This window comes from Octopus bimaculoides, chromosome 10, assembly GCF_046866305.1.
Source record: "Octopus bimaculoides isolate indiv1 chromosome 10, ASM4686630v1, whole genome shotgun sequence".
NCBI classification, from domain to species: Eukaryota; Metazoa; Mollusca; class Cephalopoda; order Octopoda; family Octopodidae; genus Octopus; species Octopus bimaculoides.
The window spans coordinates 16,614,114-16,635,756 of NC_142937.1; the positions used below are offsets into that span (position 1 = coordinate 16,614,114).

At 36.4% G+C, this 21,643-nt stretch overlaps 2 protein-coding genes across 6 annotated transcripts in view; one reads left to right on the forward strand and one right to left on the reverse strand.

Moving 5' to 3' along the window:
• LOC106880008 (uncharacterized) overlaps nt 1–21,643 on the reverse strand; it is a 112,521-nt gene that overhangs the window by 36,864 nt on the left and 54,014 nt on the right. For all 5 annotated transcript variants that reach the window (XR_008265012.2, XR_008265009.2, XR_008265010.2 and 2 more), the window contains exons 18-19: nt 19,487–19,539; nt 11,314–11,457 (exon numbers count right to left, since the gene is read on the reverse strand). Coding sequence is in view for 2 of the 5 variants with exons in the window: in XM_052971053.2 (XP_052827013.1) it covers nt 11,314–11,457; nt 19,487–19,539 (197 nt within the window). In the remaining 3 variants the exon portion in view is untranslated. The remainder of the gene's footprint in view (nt 1–11,313; nt 11,458–19,486; nt 19,540–21,643) is intronic.
• Nucleotides 4,372–9,192, forward strand: LOC106879999 (uncharacterized). The gene is made up of 2 exons (XM_014929787.3): nt 4,372–5,806; nt 9,096–9,192. The coding sequence occupies exons 1-2, from the start codon at nt 4,508–4,510 to the stop codon at nt 9,180–9,182; spliced, it is 1,386 nt and encodes a 461-aa protein (XP_014785273.2). The 5' UTR covers nt 4,372–4,507; the 3' UTR covers nt 9,183–9,192.

Genomic DNA, 21,643 nt, shown 5'->3' on the forward strand with positions numbered 1-21,643 from the left:
TACTTGATGACCTCACTAGTGCCAGCAGCACAGAAAAAGCACTTGGTACACTCTGTGGTTGCAATTAGGAAGAGCATGCAGCCATAGAATCTAAGTCAAAGTAGACATTGGAGCTCAGCATAGTTCTCTTAACTCATTGGTTCCAGGCAAATTGTCCAAACCATGCCAGCACAGAAAATGGTGTGATTGATATATAATACTATACACTAACCTTGTTCATTCATGCTGGAATACATGCATCTTTTCTTTTCAGGGTGAGGGTGGGAGGGGGGATGGAAGTGAAAAATCCAATTTTAGGTGAAGGACAAAAGAAGTTGAGAAACACAGATATAGAGTTTAGATGAATAGCTCTTCAACTAAACAGAAAAACTTTCCTTGTATAATAATAATCTCCTAATATAATAAGGAGCATAGTGTTTTTATATATTTGTATTCTTTTATTCTTTTTTCTTTTACTTGTTTCAGTCATTTGACTGTGGCCATGCTGGAGCACTGCCTTTAGTCGAGCAAATCGACCTCAGGATTTATTCTTTGTAAGCCTAGTACTTATTCTATCGGTCTCTTTTTTAAACTGCTAAGTTACAGGGATATAAACACACCAGCGTCGGTGGTCAAGTGATGTTGGGGGGACAAACACAGACACACACACTCATATATATATACACGATGGGCTTCTTTCAGTTTCCATCTAACAGATTCACTCACAAGGCTTTGGTCAGCCTGAGGCTATAGTAGAAGACACTTGCCCAAGGTGCCACACTGTTGGACTGAACCTGAAACCATGTAGTTTGGTAAGCAAGCTACTTACCACACAGCCACTCCTGCACCTATATTTATATATTTGTCCAAAATCATACAGGATGGTGAAGGGAGAGTTAGAGAAAATAGTAATTCAGTGAAGAAGTGAGAATAATAGCCATGACTGAGAGGGAGTAAGAGAAAGTAATAGCAACGAGAGAGAGGCAGTGGCAAAGAGAGTGTCATGCGTCTTCTTTCTCTGTCACAACATATGAATGAGAAAGGAAGGGGTGATCTACCGATGGAAGTGGGATGGTGAAAAAGTCAATGGTGAAACAAAAATCAAACAGCGTTTCAACTGTGCGTGTGTGTAAAAGGGAGGAATGTGAATGTTTGTGTGTGCATGTATTTATGTAAAATATATAATCCTTTATGTGATAAGCATAAGACCTGAAATTTTGGTGGTGGTGGAGGGGGGAATGCTTGTCGATTACATCAACCCCAGTGCTCAACTGGTACTTATTTCATTGATCCTGAAAGGTTGAAAGGCAAATTCGACCGTGGCAGAATTTGAACTTAGATGGACAAAATGCTGGCAAGAATTTTTTCTAGCATGTTAACGATTCTGCCAGCTCACTGTCTTAATGATGATGATAATGATGAGCAGCTGACTATATAACAGTGTTAAGGTGCCTCACAACTTATCAGAGAAAAAAAGAGTAAAAGAGAGAGAGAGAGAAAACAGCAGAAAGCAAAGAAAGACAACAATGATAGCCAAAAGTACATACATAATATACACAGACAAAAAAGTGAACTTTGAAAGAGCCATAAAGAGGAAAGGATTCATATAAGTGTTAGATGTAGTGTTGGCAAATATTAGAAAGCATGGAATGTTTGAAGGATGCAGTCTATTAACATCTAACAATTGATACAGGCTGTTTATTCTATACTTCTACAGTTCTGAGTATAAAAACATGTTTCTGAAAGCCATGGGTGCCGTGCTGTTTTTTGATTTTATAAACATAGGTGTAGGTGTGGCTGTGTGGCTAAGGTCTGAGTACATCGTCTCTTCCCTCGAAGCAGCCAAAAAAACAACGTCCAACACAAATGAGAAACCAATTACACTCTGGGTGACGCATGTGCGGGAAGCAAGCTTCTTAGCACACAGCCACTCTTGCGCCAATAGATATATTTAATCTGATTTTTTTCTCTAACTACATCTCTCCTTGACAACATACTCCTCACCTCAAACCTCTCTGAAGTCATTGTCTTTGGTAACTTCAATGTCCACAACTTGTCTCAGTTCTCTCACACTCATCTCATACTAATGCTGCCAAAGTAGCAACTAAATTTATCACAATCATTATCATCATCATCATTTAACATCCTTCTTTCATGCTGGCATGGATTGGACTCTACAATATTTTTCATTCCTCTATATACATCTATGACCAACACCACCCAAACTGCAGTTAATTGCTTTGGTTCCAACTATGTGGAATCCTCCATCCCATCACTTCTCATCCATTATGTTTCTTCTATAAGCAGTACTCTAAAGTGAACACAGTTGCAGCTCACTTTACATGCAACTCCACTCTACATATACAAATTTCTCTTACTTTGCAAGGATATAAATTTTTGGAGATATGTATAGTATGTTCCCCTCCTAAGATAGTCGACTCATTTGATCCTGCCAACTATCATCCAACCATACTCATTCTCAACATCTCATAAGTAATGGAAACACCTATGAACAACAACTTTCATCACCTTTAATCTCTCTCCTTAATTCTTTTTATAACAAATCAGTCCAAGAATGTCCTCAGTTCTGTGAAATAAAATTCCTGTTTTAAAGAAATCTAAATTAATAGATTCCATCGAAATTTCATGTTAATTTATATTCCAAACATCAACTTAATAATGACAAAGTTATTCTACTAATATCTTCATTATTTTCAAAATTAATTGAAACAAAGTGTATTTCAACAGAAATATAGTACCAAAAAGTGCATGGAGAGCCAATAAGGCCTTTGTGAAGCTAAATCTCCTTTATGTCAGTCATTAGTGAGTTCTCACCCTCGAGAAATGTGTTAGGTAGAAACAATATTGTTGGCCTTGACAGTAAAGCTTTTGACCAGGCCTGACACGTAAATCTCTTACTAGAATTGCATGTCTATGGATGCTGTTCATTTCTCATCTCTTTCATTTGACAGCTTCCTGTCAGATCACACAAGCATGTACTAATTGTACTCACTCCAACCTCCCGCTATCAACTCTAATGTGTTCAAGATTTGATTTAGTCCCACCCATCCGACATACATCCTTCCCTCAATTCATCAATGACCTTTTTGACATTACTTCCATGAACACCTGGTCTTACACAGATAATAATATTCTTCATTCCTCCCTAACCTTTCAAATCCAAGGGTTATCCACACATAACCTAGATACCAGATGCTAAAACTTATACAGAAACTGCTAACATATCTTTCAATGGAGTCTTTCACCACCACTAAGACTCTATTGTCCCAAACCTGAAGAACAAGCAACTAGAAAAATACAAGGTTGCTCCTAATGCTAGATCTTACCATCAATGAGGATTTCTTTCTTAAAGAATGTACATCCTCAACTTAGCAAAGAGTGAATCACTAAGACTTGCCTTTCTCTTCAGAAATGAAAAGTACTTCTCACAACAACTTCATGACCTTCTACAAAGCTTGGGTGAAACCCAAGGTAAACATTATTCCCACATTTGGGATATATTGCCAGGATCGCCAAGACAAATTTTGCAAGGTGACACAAGGTTGCTTTTGGGTCCCACCTGGGAAGCAAAGAGATCTCCGCTACTTCCAGTCAGAAATTTACAGATAACCCTGCTTTCTTGGATCTGAGTATCAGACCAATAAACAAGCTGAACCCATCTCTCAGAGGATTTGATAAAGTACCTTACCAGTCAATACAACCACTCCCAGAAAATGTGTAACTATGTGTCTACGAATCAATGTTGTATGAAAGACAATCTGGACATGGTTTGTCACTGTAACAAAATGTACCTCACAGTCCTTGCCATTAAATGTTCAATAATCCTCCAATCATATTTACAACCCCGCTTTTCAGAACATTATTTCACCCCCCCCCCCCCCTCGGACAGTAAAGCCAAATATGAAAATATAAAATGTTAAACAAATAATTCCAAAAATATTTTGTTTATTGATCGACCAGATCAAAATAAATAATTAGACGAAGTTTAAAATGGCTGAAGCAACGAATATGTTCTAAAATAAAAAAATAAAAAGGAAAATATGTCATTGAGAAACGCCAGAACGAAGTCTTTATGAACACACGATAATAACGGTTTAACTGTTACAGCTTAAAACAGGAGAGAAAAAAAAATCTTCGAATTTATTATTTGCATAAAGAATTTATCAACAAATACGTTTAATATTTGGACGATATAAACTTAGTATATTTAAAAGATTATATGTTGCAGCAAACAAAATGGCGCTAGATTATTTATTACTGATGCCGTATTTAATATCAGACTGCAAAAACAAACTAAAGATTAATTCATTTTCACTGTAGAAACTTCTCAAGCGATAAAGTAGTTATCTACAACTACGATAAAATTATGAAATGATTTGACATTTTTATTTAAAACGCTTTTAGTGTGGGGATAGCGAATAATGGCAAATAGTTCCAAGACAAAGGATTCTATCAGGCATAAAGATAACGCTTCATTTTTCAGTTGTCTGGGCGAAGAACCTTTTCGATGCTGAAAAAGTTTAAGTTTACACATTTAGAGGTAACAGCAACGAAGTTATCGGAAATTATTAACTATGGCCCAATTACAGAGTTTGATTCTTTTATGAAGACTCTAGTTAGCCCGGCAGATATTTGCACAACGATTGACTCCAATGGAGAAACTCCTTTACACACTAGTATTCAGAAAAGCAGGATGGAGTGTTTGAAAAAGATGCTGGAGCTAGACCTCAATATTAAGGCAAGAAATAACAAAGGCTATACACCGTTAAGTTATGCCTTGCTTTATGGACATATGAAAATAGCAAGTCAATTTATCGAAAAAGGAGCACAAGTTAATGAAATATGTGTACGAAAGACAGGTAAAACACTACTCCAGAAAATGGTAACGATAAATAAACTGGAAGCAGTACGGTTCCTTTTAGAAAATGGAGCTTTGGTTAACAAATGCGACGAATCTGGTATGGCACCACTACATATGGCAGTGATTAGCGGTCATAAAACAATTGTCAGTATTTTGTTGGAATTCGGTGCGAATATCAACCAAATAAATAAATTTGAACAATCTCCTCTTCAACTTGCCATCCAGATGAACCAGCCTGAAATGAGCAAAATTCTCATAAATAATGGCGCCAACCTTTTGATGAAGGATAAAGCCGATAAAACTATACTCAACGTGTCTGCTTCTGTTGGGAATGCAGAAATATGCAGGCAAATATTGAGACAAACTTCTGTAAATATCGATACCAAAGAAAAACTGTTGGGTCGTAGTCCATTACACACAGCCTGTGCCGTCAGAAGTTACCCTGCGGCAAAATTGCTTATCGATTACGGAGCTAACATTAAACTATTGACTAGGAATCGTAAGGCTCCCATCAATATTGCCACACAAGCCGGTAGCGCAGATATAGTGAAAATGTTGAAAGAAGAGTCAGAATTACTGGAAAGAAAATCACATCGTAAAACTCCATTGATATTAGCTATTGACCAAGGTCACTTACAAATAGTTCAATATATTATTAATTCGAAAGGTAGTGTCAACTCCAAAGATGTGAATGGTGCCACTCCACTCCATTATGCTGCAAAGAATGGTTTGTTTATGTTTGTGAAAATATTTATTGAAAACGGAGCCGACGTCAACGCTAAGGACAAAAGAATGAAAACACCACTTCATGAAGCTTTCATTTATGGACATGATAAGGTAGCGAATTATCTCGTCGAAGTAGGGGCCGACCTGCATTGTGTGGACGACATTCAAATGTCACCATTCGATTATAAAACATTGCAAAACATGTGGTCAAATAAACATGTGAGTGATATTTCTAACGAAAACATTTTCATATTTATTCCGCAACCAGTTATGTTGGTTCTATTTACTAACTAATCTCACTTGTAGTGCTTGATTCGAACATGTATGGCTAATTAACGCTTAGTTAACTTTTATGCTCCTACAGTCGCTCCTCCAAGTTATGACAGTTTCTCATAACTTCGAAAAAAGCTTCTCAAATTTTTACTTTCCGAGCTTAGAAGATTAAGATAGATATATTCCTGCAAACCTCGCCCTCCACCTATACATGTATATTATATAATTATTTGAAGGATATAAATACCTCTGAAAGGGATGTCAGCATCCAAATTCCCCGGTTTTATCCAGTGTATCAATGAAATACTGAAAGATGTTAGCTTCGCATTGATGGATATAGGGGTAATCTTCCAGTTTAGGGAGGTAAAAAAAGTAAATAAAAATACAAGGGAAATAACTTAACGTCTTACTAGTATTATCCGTACTCTCCCCACCCCACCCGTTCGCGAGCGCGCATTTTTTTCTTCATATTCGTTCACAGCAAGTTCTTTTACACCTATTACACAATTTTTTAATTTTTATTTTTGAGCTCGGGTCAAACGCTTTAGTTTGACCGTTATTTCCCTATACTGGAAGATTACCATAAGTTGTTGTGCAGCCGGTACAATGATATTCAATCACGTGTGTGATTTATATATAAACAGTTAACTTTCAATCACGTGTGTGATTTATTTATACGGATAATACTAGTTAGACGTTAAGTTATTTCCCTTGTATTTTTATTTACTTTTTTTACCTCCCTAAACTGGAAGATTACTGGATATAGGTATCTTATCGGTGATTGGTAATAAAGTCACAATTAATTTATGGGATCCGGACAAAACCTATGTGACTTTATTACTGTGATTTTTTTTTTTACCTGGATTCATATTTTCATTTATGTGTAAGAAAATGAAAACGGAGAAATCAATTTATTAAAACAAATGCAATTTCATACAATGAGTTTCATATTGTTTGAAACAGGATTTGTTTTAATAAATTGATGTCTATATGTCAATTTCTCTGTTTCGTTATATATATATATATATATATGTATATATATATATATATATAATGAAAAAATGCATTGTAAATAAATGACATAAAAATCGTGTGTGTGTGTGTGTATATATATATATATATGTGTGTGTGTGTGTGTGTGTGTTCTTCCGGTGCGTCATGTGTCAGCCCAAGGAGACCACCATTAAAAGACAAACAGTGAGCCTCTACAACTTGAAGTCGCATGTCAAGAGGCAACACCCAGTGCATGTCATCCAGTTTGAGGAGAGGATCAAGGCCAGCTCTTCCCATAGGAAACACAGGCAATCTTCTTGTAGCTGTGCTTGTAGGCAGTCATCACAGCCATGTGCAAAGAAAGCACACCAGCCCAGCATTGGTGAGGCACTTGCCCAAACTGCTGGCACTGGTGTCTGTCAGACAGAAGGATTGTAGACCTGTTTAGCCTGGAAGAGATGAAGAATTTTTTGCTTAGGCATAAATTTATGCCACATTCAAAGAAACCTATTTCTTTTTCTGAAAAAAGTCTGAAAGACTGTTTTTAACTTTCTGTTTCTGAATGTTTTGCCTCTTATAAAATGTTCTAGTGATTGGAACAGATAGAAATCCATAGGTGCTAAGTCAGATGAATATGGAGGATGTGGAAGAATTTCCCATCCTAATGATCTTATTTTTTCTTGGGTTTGTTTTGAAGAGTGTGGCTGTGAACTGTCATGATAGAGAATAACACCTTTCCTGTCTACCAAAGCTGGCCACTTTCATCATAAATTTCTCATTTACACAATCAGGTTATTGGCAATAGACATCTGTATTGATGATCCTTCAATGTACCAGTGGCTTATAATGGACAATACTTTTCATATTTCACCAAACACAGAGCAAGTATGTTTGTGGATGGAGTTCTTGTTTTGTTTTTGGTACTGGCAAAAAACAATTACATGATAACCATTGTTTTCTTTTGTGATGCAAAACCCATTTTTCATCACCTGTAACAATGCACTGCAGAAATAACAGGTTGTTATTCCTGGTTAGAAGACTGCTGCAGATTGTGAAACATTGTGTTCGGTTCTCAAGTGTAAGCTCATGTGGGACCCCAATTCCCTCTTTGCATATTTTCCTAATTTACTTGAGATGTTCATGGATAGTTGAACATGACACATTAAATTTTAATGCAAAATGTCTGATTGTAACACATAGCCCAGCAAATGTTATTCATCAATAACTATTTAACAGCCCTAATGCCACAGTAAAGCCTTTTGCAAGATACCTTACAAGTGGGATACACCAGGGCACTCTTTTCCAGTCTTTTTTATTTCACACCTCATTTTATCACCATCATCATCATCACCATCAACAACAACAACAACAAGGTGGTGAGCTGGCAGAGTCATTAGCCTGCCAGGCAAAATGCTGGTTTTGGTGTTGACACTGCCCTCTTGTTACGTGATAACCATTGTCTTTTTCATTTTCTGTTGTGATGCAAAACCCATTTTTCATCACCTGTAACAATGACTGTAGAAAAAACTGGTTAGAAGACTGCTGCAAATGGTGGAACGTTGTGTTTGGTTCTCAAGTGTAAGCTCATGGGGAACCCAAATTCCTACTTTGCATATTTTCCCAATTTGCTTGAGATGTTCATGGATAGTTGAACATGACACATTAAATTTTTGTGCAAAATCTCTGATGCTTTGACGTAGATCTGATACAACAGTCTCATTCAAAAGGTTGTCCTTCAGAGTGGGTCATTTTCCTGGGCAAGGCTTGTTGGATGTGTCACTGTTGCCATCTTTAAACCTTTTAAACCCCAGCTGACATGCACAAGCTTTCACTGCATCTAGATACACTTCACAAACGTTTTCATTGCTTCTGTAGCAGTACTTTTCTTTCAAAACTCATACAGTAAGCAATGACAAATATGTTCTTTCATAAAGTTCTTATTCTCTAAGAGGTTAATTACCGAAATAACTGAATGACACTCTACCGGACAGAAGAGATGATATACTATTTCTAGACAGTTCCCACCCATTTGACCTTGGCTCTGATGTGATTAGTTGATTTATATTTCATAGAGGTGAAAAAACGCAATTACTTTCTGAAAACCTTAATCATCATATATATATATATATATATATATATATATATATGCACACATGCACACACTCTCTCTCACATACATACATGCTCCATTTATATCATCCATTTATTTTTTAAGAAATAACAATACTCTGCATATTTACAGAGAACAACATCCAGCAAAATTCAATGTATTATAGACAAATGGAAAAAGAAAACTTTTCTCAACCAAGCAAGAAGTTGGAACATGTAAAGGACTTCTGGTAAGTTTTGGGATTGTTTTGTATTTTTTGTTGCTGTCATGCATGTATAATGTGTGTATGTTATGTTAATGCTTGATTTTATTAGAAGATTGAAGCTTTTGTGGTGAAGATGGGGCTAGTAAGAAGAGAGCTTGGTGTTTGATGACATGAAGCATCTATCTAGGGAATGATGCAATGTGATATCTGTGATGTCATTTGTATATAATGCTGTGTGTCTGTTTTGTGGTGAGGAGGTGAGGTCCTGAAGGTTAAATTGAAAAGAACAAACAAAAGGATGGCGCCTTTCCATACACATCATCATCATCATCCTCATTGTTACTTTAACAATGGTTTGACAGAATTCCTCAAGGCAGATTTGATTTTTTTATGACTAGCTACCCTTCATCCTGTAGCCAATCCCCACTTGTTTCCAAGCAAGGTAATATTTCCCTGTGGTTGGAATATGTGCATAAAGATTAATATTTTGGGATACATGTCTCATGATTAGAATTTTTTTAGGGTGTGTAAAGAGAGAAAGAACCCTCATGTGCAATTTTGATGAAATTCGAATCATATCTATTCCAGTTCCTTACAGAATATATAAGAGAAAAGTCTCATCCTTCAATTGCATGTAACACGGTCAACGCCGGGTATCTCTGCTAGTATTTATATGTATATATATATATATATATATATATATATATATATATATATAAATAAATAAATAATGGGTGAGAATATCCCCCCCCCCCCCAAAAAAAAACGCATATAATAGATACAGACAATTAGTGCCCAGACCAGACCATATACCTAAAACCCAATGACAGATAAAGGGAGATGGAATCCAGGCAAATTACAAATTGAGTTAATGAAAATACAATAGAACAAGATATAAGATGGACAGGCTGTTGTGAAATGCATCAAAGCTTTTATAAAATACTTATACAAAAGTGAGTTTAAATTGTATGAACACTCACCCTATTTTCATGTACATTTGCTAATGCTAATCTACTTCATATATATGTATTTACAATGCACAATACTGCACTTAATGAGCACCAAACCACAGAAACAGCTGTAAAGGTTTACTTGTGTTCTCCACCCTCTTACTTGTGAGGTTCAAGTATGAACTTTCTTGATATTTACCTGCCTACCCATGAAGAACCACTACAAAGGACTACATGAACTTTTAGGTAGCTTTGCAGATGGTAGTTGAAATTATGTAAATTTTAAGGAATTCTTTGGTTACAGAAGATATCATATATATCCACTGTGTAAGTTTTTCTGTCCCCACCATAGTGCTACTCACCTCACACTTTGAAAGTCCACACATATACCCCATCACCTCTTTTTATCTCTTCTTCACTCAATCCTGAACATTCCTTGCCTCACATCTCAAATGTGAGTAGCTACGTGCCCCCCCCCCCCACTCTACTACAAAAAACGTGTTCTGCTCTGGCCCTTCTCTCATACCTTAACCCCTCATCTCCAAGCATAAAGCCACCTCTCCTGGGGTTTGTAATTTTGCAAGATGCACAGTAACCTCACTTGTGCTGGTGGCATGAAAAATACACCCAGTATACTCTGTATAGTGGTTGGTGTAAGGAAAAGCATTAAGCATAGAAACCATGCCAAAGTAAGACATTGGAACATGATGCTGTCCGTGGACCAATCCAACAACCCATACCAGCATGGAGGAAATGATGATGATGATGATGATAATGATGATGACTAGTGTATTTATTTGAAGCTGGGTATGTTGGTTTTTGATGTAAAAGTTGGAGTCATGAAGCCTTGCCTAGGGAGTGGTGGGATGAGATATAAATGTAAGATCATTGTGTAAATTTTGTGAGGAATACAGTGATGTTGTTGAACCAATCCATGACAGCATGGAAAATGATGATGATGTACTGCAGTATCTACATTTGTATTTTCCTCATGTTGCCAAATGTATTCATAAGAACCTCCATAACCTCTGGTACAAAACAAAGGTGACTTAACACCTGTTTTCATTTAGTTTCCTGTTTATTTCTGTTACACTCATATCATGTGTGGCTAAACATAATGGCTGTAGAGGTGATAATGGTGATGTCTGTTATTCAAGTCTTCAAATATTTATAGAAAATGTTGTTTAATACTTACTTCACTGCTACTTTGCTTAACTAATTCTTTATTGCTTTTATAAATGCAAAGTTTGGATTTGTTGGTTCTTGCAGAAAAACTTCTAAATGGACTCCTTAGACAGCTTCGCTCTACTTTCTCAAACACTAAACTTTCTGAATATTCCTGCAAGTAAATGTAAATCAGAAATGTAACATTACTACTTAGTGTTGCCAGCATGAGATGCCTATGGCAGTAGTAAACTAAGGAAGATGAGCCAGTGAGAAGCTGCCAAATCTCTCACAAAGTCCCACTGCTAAAATAACATGTTGGATTATGCAGTTTGGAGTACACTCATCATCATCAATGTTCATTTATCCAGGCTTGCATAGGTCAGACAGTTTGTTGAGACAGATATTCTACATCTGAGTGTGCTTCCTGTTGCCAACCTTTACCTGTTTCCAAGCAAACTAATATTTCCCCATAGCCAGACATGTGTTTCACATAAAACTGGTTGACAACCATCACACAATGTCAAGACATGACAGTGCACACACATGCGCACAACACATGCATGCACACACACAATATAATGACATGGTCTTGGTTATTTGTCATTGCCTCCGTGAAGCCCAGCACTTAAAAGGAGCTTTTCACGTGCTATTAGCTTTGGCCACATTGCCTCCGTAAGGCCCAATGCTCAAAAGGTGCTTTTTATGTGCCAGTTATGTGACACCAGCATCGGCCACAACTATGTTTTCCCTTGGCTTGATGGGTGTTCTCAAGCATTGCATATCGCCAAAGGTCTCGGTCACTAGTCATTGCCTCTGTGAGGCCCAAAATTTGAAAATCATGCTTCACCACCTCATCCCATGTCTTCCTGGGTCTACCTCTATCACAAGTTCCCTCCACAGTTAGAGATTGGAACTTCTTTACAGAGCTGTCCTTTTCCATGCACATCACATGACCATACCAGTGCAGTCATCTCTCTTGCACACCACAGTCAATGCCTCTCATGCTCAACTTTTCTCTCAAGATGCTTATATATATATATATATATATGTACACATATCTTTGGGCCTCACCGAGGCGATGACTACTGACCGAGACCTTTGGAAATGTGCTGTGTGTGAGAAGACCCGGCAAGCCAAGTAAGATCGTTGCCAGTGCCCCTGGACTGGCTCTTGTGCGGGTGGCACATGAGATGCACCATTTTGAGCGTGGCCGTTGCCAGTACCGCCTGACTGGCTCCCGTAGGATTTTCGAGTTAGATCGTTGCCAGTGCCCCTGGACTGGCTTGTGCGGGTGGCACATAAAAGACACCATTTCGAGTGTGGCCGTTTTCGTGCGGGTGACACGTAAAAGCACCCACTACACTCTCTGAGTGGTTGGCGTTAGGAAGGGCATCCAGCTGTAGAAACTCTGCCAAATTAGATTGGAGCCTGGTGTTGCCATCTGGTTTCACCAGTCCTCAGTCAAATGTCCAACCCATGCTAGCATGGAAAGCGGACGTTAAACGACGATGATGATGATGATGATGATATATATATATATATATATATGCTATAGCCCCAACCAACCGTGGACTTGGTGAATGGAAACTGATGTAGATATGTGTACATATCATCATCATCATCATCATCATCATCATCATCATCATGGAAAGCGGACATTAAACGATGATGATGATGATGATGATATGTACACATATCTACATCAGTTTCCATTCACCAAATCCACTCACAAGTCTTTGGTTGGTTGGGGCTATAGCTGAAGACACTTGCCCAAAGCACCATGCAGTGAGACTGAACCCAAGACTGTGTGGTTGAGAAACAAGCTACTTAATCTCACAGCTATGTTTGTGTACAGACTTAGAAAAGAACTCCAAAATGACTGGAAGTTTTTTTTTTTTTTAATCTTTTTAATCAGGAGGGAAGGTAGTGCCCTCAACTTTTTACAAAGCCTTGGAGACTTTAGGTGGGAGGGAAAGAAGGCGGAAAGTGTCCTTGAACTGGAAGCCTGGCCAGAATGCTTGCAATAGAGTGGATTCTATTAAAGGTAGCCAAGTAGTGGTGTTAAACTGGGTATTGGGTTAAGTCTGCCACCCAGATAGACCATGGTGGGACTTGAAATCAGACTACAAAAACCAAAACAAATTTACAAGGCATCTAATCTACTGTTCTTACAATTCTACCAATTGATTGCCTTTGGTTTTGTTTTTTTTTTATCAATCCTGACAGGATGAGACTCAAAGTACACCTTGGCTGAATTTGAACTTAGATTGCAAAGTTGAAATAAATATTGGCAGAGCATTCTGTCTGACTCTGCCAGTTTACTGGTAGTTCATAGATCTGCTCAGTCATGGCTGATTTAGGGACTAAACAACTAACAAAGACTTGGGTGACACAACTGAGAGAGTTCAGAACTAGGAATTCTGAAGAGCTATAAACCCATCCAACCCATGTTTATTATGACACTGAGGCCTATCTATTGGAACCTGGATATGACTGGAGAAATTTTGCAAGAATTATTAATCAGACAACTCTACTAATATGGAAATGTTATATTTCTGGATGATAATGCTTAGTATTTGTGAAAGAGAGTGACATTATTGTGTGGGTGAGAAGTTCACTTCCTAACCATATGGTTTCAGTTTCAATCCCGCAGCATGATACATCAAGCAAGTGACTCTTACTATAACTCTGAACTGATCAAAGCCATGGAAAACAGGAAAGGTTTAGTGTCAGGACAGACACCCAATTGTAAAAAAGATGCTTCAGATAATAACATATTTGTCCAACCCATGCAAGCATGGAAAAACAAACATAAAACAAAATGAAAAAATTGAATGAATTGGATGGTATAAGATGACATGAGGTGACAATAGTAAAGAATAGCTAAGGAAGAGAGATAGCTTGAAGTAGCTTTCTGGCATGAAATACTTATACTAATACATTGTTCTCTTAATATTTTCACACGTATGTAAATTTCAAATTAAGTTTACTACTACTACTACTACTACTACTACTACTACTACTACTACTACTACTACATTCAAAAATGCACTTGGGACAACCAAAACACTTCTTGGTGGCCCACATTGCAGGTCTCAGTATGCTGTCAAAATAGTAGCTCTATGCAAATATTAAGGAATCTATGATTAACCCCTTAACTTTTAGATTACTCTGTCAAATGTAATGCTTATCTATTCACATTGTTTTGAATTAATTATGCATTATCTTATAGTTTTGAGATGTTGGTGATGTGATCGTTTATTTTTTTAATGATATTGTAGGGTAGGTATGAGAGGCCAAATCTGGCTGGTTCCAGCATAAAACTGTTGAAATATCTAAGCCACATAAGGCTAATTTAAATGCTAAAGAGTTAAAAGAGAAGTTAAAGGAAAATTTAATGAAATAAATGCATACTGATGTCTTTATTCCCTTCACTAATGGAAAAATGAATTTGGCAAGATGATCTTCTTTCTTGCCAGCCATAGAGGGAAATAAACAATCAACTGAAAAATTACAATAAAACATATATTTCACAAATATTTGCAAATGTATCTAGTGCATATCATAATTAAGTGATGGGCTTTAACTCTTTTGATACAAATCTGCTTGAAACTAACTTTGGTTTAGTGATACAAATTTCCTGTTTAAAAGTGATCTAAATTAAAACTTTCCATCAAAATTTCATAGTAATTTATGTTCCAAACATCAACTTAAAATGACAGTTATTTTAGTGAGTTATTTTATTATGAACTGAAACAAAGACTGTGTAGTTCAACAAAAATATGGTAGAAAAATGATTGAAGTCATTATGACAAGTCTTCTCAGATCATATAGAGTCGCAGGGCTGGTTTCCTGATTTCTGTGGTGCATATATTACCCTCTGGGTAGGATGCCAGTCTGTCACAGGAATTAGATACACCAATACAATGTATCTAATGATCTGTATTAAAAACCTTCCTTCAAAATTTCTTGCTAATTCATGTTCCAAATAGCAGCTTAATAATGAGAAAGCTATTTTATTAAATCTTCATTATTTTCAAAAACGTATTGAAATATATACAGTGTATTTACACAGAAATATGGTAAGAAAAAAAAATGGATTTATAAAATGTAACCTAAAATATTTTCATGTTTAGCAAGTGCTGTCTCTGATATATAAACACACACGCACGCATGCGTGCGCGTGTTTAATGTCCATCTTTTGTTTTTTGAAGGTCTGTAACTACTCAGTGTCCAAATATTTTCTGACTCTAAAGAGAAAGTTTAACTTTTATGATACAGTTAAAGCTATGATATTGATGCATGACCACTATAAAAGATTATGAGATTGTAGTACCAAGTATTTATAAGTTTTGTTAAGGTTTTTAGTTATGTGTTCTCCATGTTTTTGTTGTTTAGCCTCAGATCAGCACTGATAAGTATAAACCAGTGATTCTCATGCTTTTGTAACTCAGTCTTTTACAAATACCCTTTTCCAAAAAAAAAAAGAAAAGAAAAGGGTGCTGCGTCTTATCTCTCATATTTTTTTGCACTATCCCATCTAGCATATATTTGGGTTTATTTCATATATTTATGTGGAGAAATCCCATTTATGTTAAATTTTTATGGAAAATACTAAAGGCAAAGACTCTTATTTGGAAATTATATTGGATCTTGGTGTATCATCAGTCATGTTTTTTACTCACAAATAACAATGTCAAACTTCTATTTAAATGTTAATAAAGGATTTTTTTGAAAATGTATTTAAAATATAATTACATTACCTGAGTTAAATATTTTATTTCTAAGGAAAACAACAAGTTCCTATCATTAAGCACTCAGAACCTTACCCCATAGCATAGTCTTGACATTTACCACCTTCTTCTGAGCCTATAATACCCCCAAGAAAGTACTTGACCAAGTTCAAAAATAGTGAAGTAGGCCTATGTTCAAAGTATTCTAGCTACAACCATCATATCTTATTTTTAGACAGTGTGTCCAGTACTACATTATCTAATATGTCCTTCCTTTTCTAAAGATGTTAAGGTGTGATCTGTCAAAGATTTAGCTGCTATTTCTAGTTGTTCAAGTAGCAACTCCTTCATTGCCTCAGTGGGGAAGATTTATCTGGAAGAAGTAGTTTAAGTGATGCTTCTGAGAAAGAAGTGAATCAGGACCAATACAAATGATAGAAAAAAATCAAAAGATATTTGGAAAAATAAATTTGCATTTTTCAGTAATAGATTATTTTCTCTGCTCTTTTCATTATAGAACATCTGTTGGAATGGATTAATATTTATGTAAATATTCATTTGAAGCTCTTGTAACAATCTCTTTGTTGGTTCTGCAAGCATTGACTTGTGTAAAGAATTATATTTGTTCTTTTCATTCAAAAACAAAAAGAAAAAAAAAGGAAAATAGTTACTATGACATATGTGATTTATTAAGAACCAAAATTATTATTAGTTTTCTAATTAGTTATTGTCCTCTAATTCCACCTACGTATTTTAGTCCTTTTTAGTAACTGACACTTTGCAGTGATATTTATTCCTTTAGTTATCAAAAACTTTGGCATTTTCCTTTGACACTAGACCATAAATTTATTATGGGGTAGGAGTGCTAAGCAGTGGTGTGTATAAATACAATGTTATGGCCAGTTCAAATATGCTTGCGGCATGTTTGAACTCGTAAACAAGCCATTCATTGAGAAAAGTTTTCACTGTAGACAAATGGTGTAAATACACCTAAATCAGCTCACAGCACCACCTACCCAGACTGTGAGATGCAAGCATTTCAGAGTGGTTATCTCCTCTTCAGTCACAGCAACATGAAAGGGTGCGCTGTGAGCTGACAAGAGAGATAGTCTCTCTTATGCTATTCCAGGCATCATATGATGACTAGTAGCATTAATCGGTGGCTCACCATAAACAAATTATTGTGTGGGAGTGCTAAGCAGTGATGTGTATAAATGTAAAATCACTGTGCACCCTGTTTGGTTTCTGTGACTGAAGAGGAGATAACCACTCCCAACTGCTTGCATCTCACAATCTGGGTAGGTGGCATTGCGAGCTGATTTAGGTGTATTTACACCATTTGTCTACAGTGAGAAATTTTCTCTATGACAAAACAGTGAATGGCTTTCTTAAAGGTTCGAACATGCCACAAGCATATTTGATCTGGTAATAACATTGCACATAAATTTATTGTTAAGAATTATAGCTAATAGAATCAACCACACTATATGCATGGCATTTATTTTGTTGACTTGTCTTCCCTACTTTCCCTCCAACATCAACTAGCCCTCAACCTGTTCTTCATTATATATGCCACCCCCCCCTCTTTATTCCCCAACTCTAACCAACTCTCACTCTCCCCACCAACCTTCACTCTCTGTTCTGTCTCAACCCATATTCACATTCTTGTATCGTAAGGGGGCCATCCTAACACTTCATCATCATCATCATCATCATCATCATCATCATCCTTTAAAGTACTTGTTCCATGCAAGCATGGGTTACACTGTTTGATCAGATCCAACAGGACAAAGAACTGTGTCATATTCCAGTGTCGGCTTTGGCATGGTTTCTATGACTGAATGCTCTTTCTAATGTCAACCATTTTTCAGTGTGTATTGTATACTTTTTTCATGACACCTACACTAGAGAGGCCACCAAGTAACCTGCAAGACAAGCTAACCCTCGACTAAGTGGGAGTATAGTTAAAAAAGTGGAAGGTGGTTTTATGTCAGGTGTTTAGAGGCTAAAATATGACGTGGACAACCACGTGTGTCATGCTATAGTGGAGATATGTGGCTACTGTGCATTATATAAGGGTGGGTGTGAATAGCTGGAAAGAATATAACAATTAATCATCACCGTTTTATTTGTTTCTTGCTCCACCCTGGTTACTTCCACCCACTTTTCCATAATGAGAGTAGCCATGTGGCTCCTTTACAGCAAGAAGTCTATTTTGTTTTGGCCCTTTGTTTCCTACTTTAACCCTCTCATCCCTCAGCATAAAGCCACCTTCCTCTCTACTTTAACCCTATTCATTTAAAGGGGATCTTAGTCTTGCAAGCTGCAGGACGACTTTTCTAGTGTTGGTGTCATTGTGTAAAGTGGTGTTAGGAAGGGCAACCAGCTATAGAAACCATGCTAAAGCAGGCATTAGAGCTCTGTCAAATCATCCAGCATGTTCCAGTATGGGTTGGACATTTCAAAGATGATAATGACATCAAGATGGTTCAAAAAGAAGAGTCATCTTCAGCAATATTTAAATTCCAAAAGCTGAGCTGGAAACAAAGATTATAGTTCAATGCTGCTTCACTGTGTTCACCATTTCACAGTTGTAAGTTATTGAAACATTAGTTTACAGCCAACAGCTATCACCTCTCAACATCTGGCCAACCATAAAAAAGTTTTTATGGTGTTCTTCTAGAATTACTGTTTTGTAACTTTGAAATTTTCTTTATTTCTTTTGCTTGTTGTTTGTGGAGGTTATAAAAATCCTGTCTGTTTCATATCTAAAGCTGCTTTCCCATATGGAAATACTATAAATTAAAAAAAAATTTTAAATAGATAAATAAATAAAACTAATTATCTTGGTGTACACAACTGAAAAAGCATTGAATTAAAATAGCCATTTATGTGTCATACTTGATATCTGAGAGAAACAAATCTCTTCATAGACTTGTGTTAAAAATTTCATTTACACATGTGAAAAGTAGGTACACATCATTGACAACTCCTAAGAAGGCTGAAACATGCTTGATATTCCTGTGAGTCACTGTTAGGGTAATATTAATCTCTTTGATATTTATTACATTTTTAATATATGTCTATGAAAAAATTTTCTCTCATACAAAACCTCAGCATTATGGCTTTCAATGGTTAAGTACAGTACACAGATGACCATTTTAAAAGAAATTATTTTTCCTAATGGTCCCTTATTTAATGCACCCTAAACTTGTCTGTTTGTCAGTATATATAATCATCATCATCGTTTAATGTCCGTTTTCCATGTTGGCATGGGTTGGACAGTTTGACTGGGGACTGGCAAGCCAGGAGGCCGCACAAGGCTCCAATCTGATCTGGCAATGTTTCCACAGCTGGATGCCCTACCTAATGCCAACACCTTCAGGAGTGTAGTGAGTGCTTTTTATGTGCCACCGTAATAATATTTTTAGATAATGAAATAAATGTTATGCTTTAAAATTATCTTACCGGCCTACTCTGTGCTGCATTTTCATAATGTTCTTTCTGATATTTCAGGTGATCTTGACGAAGAAGAAGAAGAAGAAGCATAGCAAAAATATTTGAAAATATTGTATTCCTTGCATTGAAGTCTGTGTGGTTTAGAAGTTTTGCTTAGCATCCACATGGTTCTGAACTGTCTCTCAATTCATGTTATCTTGAAGCATGTGTTTTCTACCAAACCTTTGGCTCAACTCAACTTTTGTGAATGAAGTTGGATAGATGAAAATCCAACACCACCATCTAACCCTTGGGTTCCTTTAGCAAAATTCACTGTTACAAATATTTGAATTCAGTTCCCATTCTGATGATAACTTAGTTTATTCGTTTGCTTCTTCCTGCTATTGCAAACTCATGAGTCATGGTTTCTTGCCCCACCCTAGTCTTGGAGGCCTGCCGAAAATGGTGATGAGTTTCACTCTTCCCCTCTAACCATGCTATAATTAATATTCAGAAAAAACTTCATTTAGGATTTTATCTGCAGCTTTGGCTTAACTTGTGGGGAAGAGGAAAGTCCATTCAAAAGACTGTGTTCCCTGATTTAAGACCGCCTACTGATCCTTGGGTGCTTTTAGTAAAGTGGAAATGAACCTAGAACCATGAAGTGAATTTCTTAACCACACTGCCATACCTGTTCCTAAAGAATAAAAGCATACATAAAAATACAAATATGAGATGTAAAAACAGTTTTGAGTTGCAAGTTTATCTATATATATAAAAATGAGAATGTCTGTCTGTCTGTCTGTCTGTCTGTCTGTCTGTCTGTCTGTCTGTCTGTCTGTCTGTCTGTCTGTCTGTCTGTCTGTCTGTCTGTCTGTCTGTCTGTGTGAATCCCTAAAACTCGAGAACTACACAACCAATTTCATTCAAATTTTACAGATGCCTTACTTAGGGTTCCAGTTGTGTTTTAGTCAAAAAACATTTTAACTTCTTGCAGAGTTCGAGCCCACAGCAACATAATATCTCCTCCACTATTTAAGTATTACGTGTCAAAAGTGAAACAAAAACACTCATGTCAAATACTTTCACTTTAAAAATGAAACTATTCTACTAACTGAAACAATCACATTTCGATACTGTAATGACAGATACTTTCAGAGAGAGAGAGAAAGAGTGAAAGAGATAGAGAGAGAGAGAGAGAGATAGAGAGAGAGATAGAGAGAGAGAGAGAGACAGAGAGAGAGAGATGTATATGTATACATATAGATGTATATGTATACGTTATTCCACGAACTGAAACAATCGCATTTCGATACTGTAATGACAGATACTTTCAGAGAGAGAGAAAGAGATGTATATGTATACATATACATGTATATGTACACGTATATGCATAGAATATATATATATATAGATATAGATCTATATGCATACATGTATATGTACACATATGTGTAGATGTATATATATATAGATGTACATGTAATATGTACACACACACACACATATATATATATATATATATATATATATATATATATATATATATATATATATATATATACATACATGCATACAGATATCTATACATATATACACCCATCACACACAAACACATGCACACAAACACACACATTAGTCATTTGTTTTCTTATCCAAAACTACGTCAAAAGTACTGAACGAATCTTTATGAAATTTGGAAATTATATTCTATGTATAACGGCCATAACTCCCATCAAAATTCATATATTTTTGATGTTGATGAAATTTTAACCCGAACATAACAGATGAGCATTATTTGTAATTCAACGGTACAGATTTCTGCAATGTGGTGCATAAATTGTCAAGTAAATGAGACGCATCTTTGCCTCCACTGATTCACTTGCAAAGTGTTGAGTAAAATTATTTCGTTGCAGACCTCCTTTGGGTCTTTTTACTATCACTGCGACACACATAGTCCCCAGTTGGTAACATTGATTTCAAGGCCCTCCTAGATGAGAGACTGGCATTCCACTTAATGTCTATGTTCCATGCTGGCATGGATTGGAGAGTTATTAATGTAGAAATATGGTATCGTAGCTACTAACAGTTGAGGGTTGCGTAGTCTAGACGGCGTTTTTAGATTTCATTATTCTCTTTAACCCGGGCAAAGCCGGGTATTTCTGCTAGTAATAAATAAAGATTTAG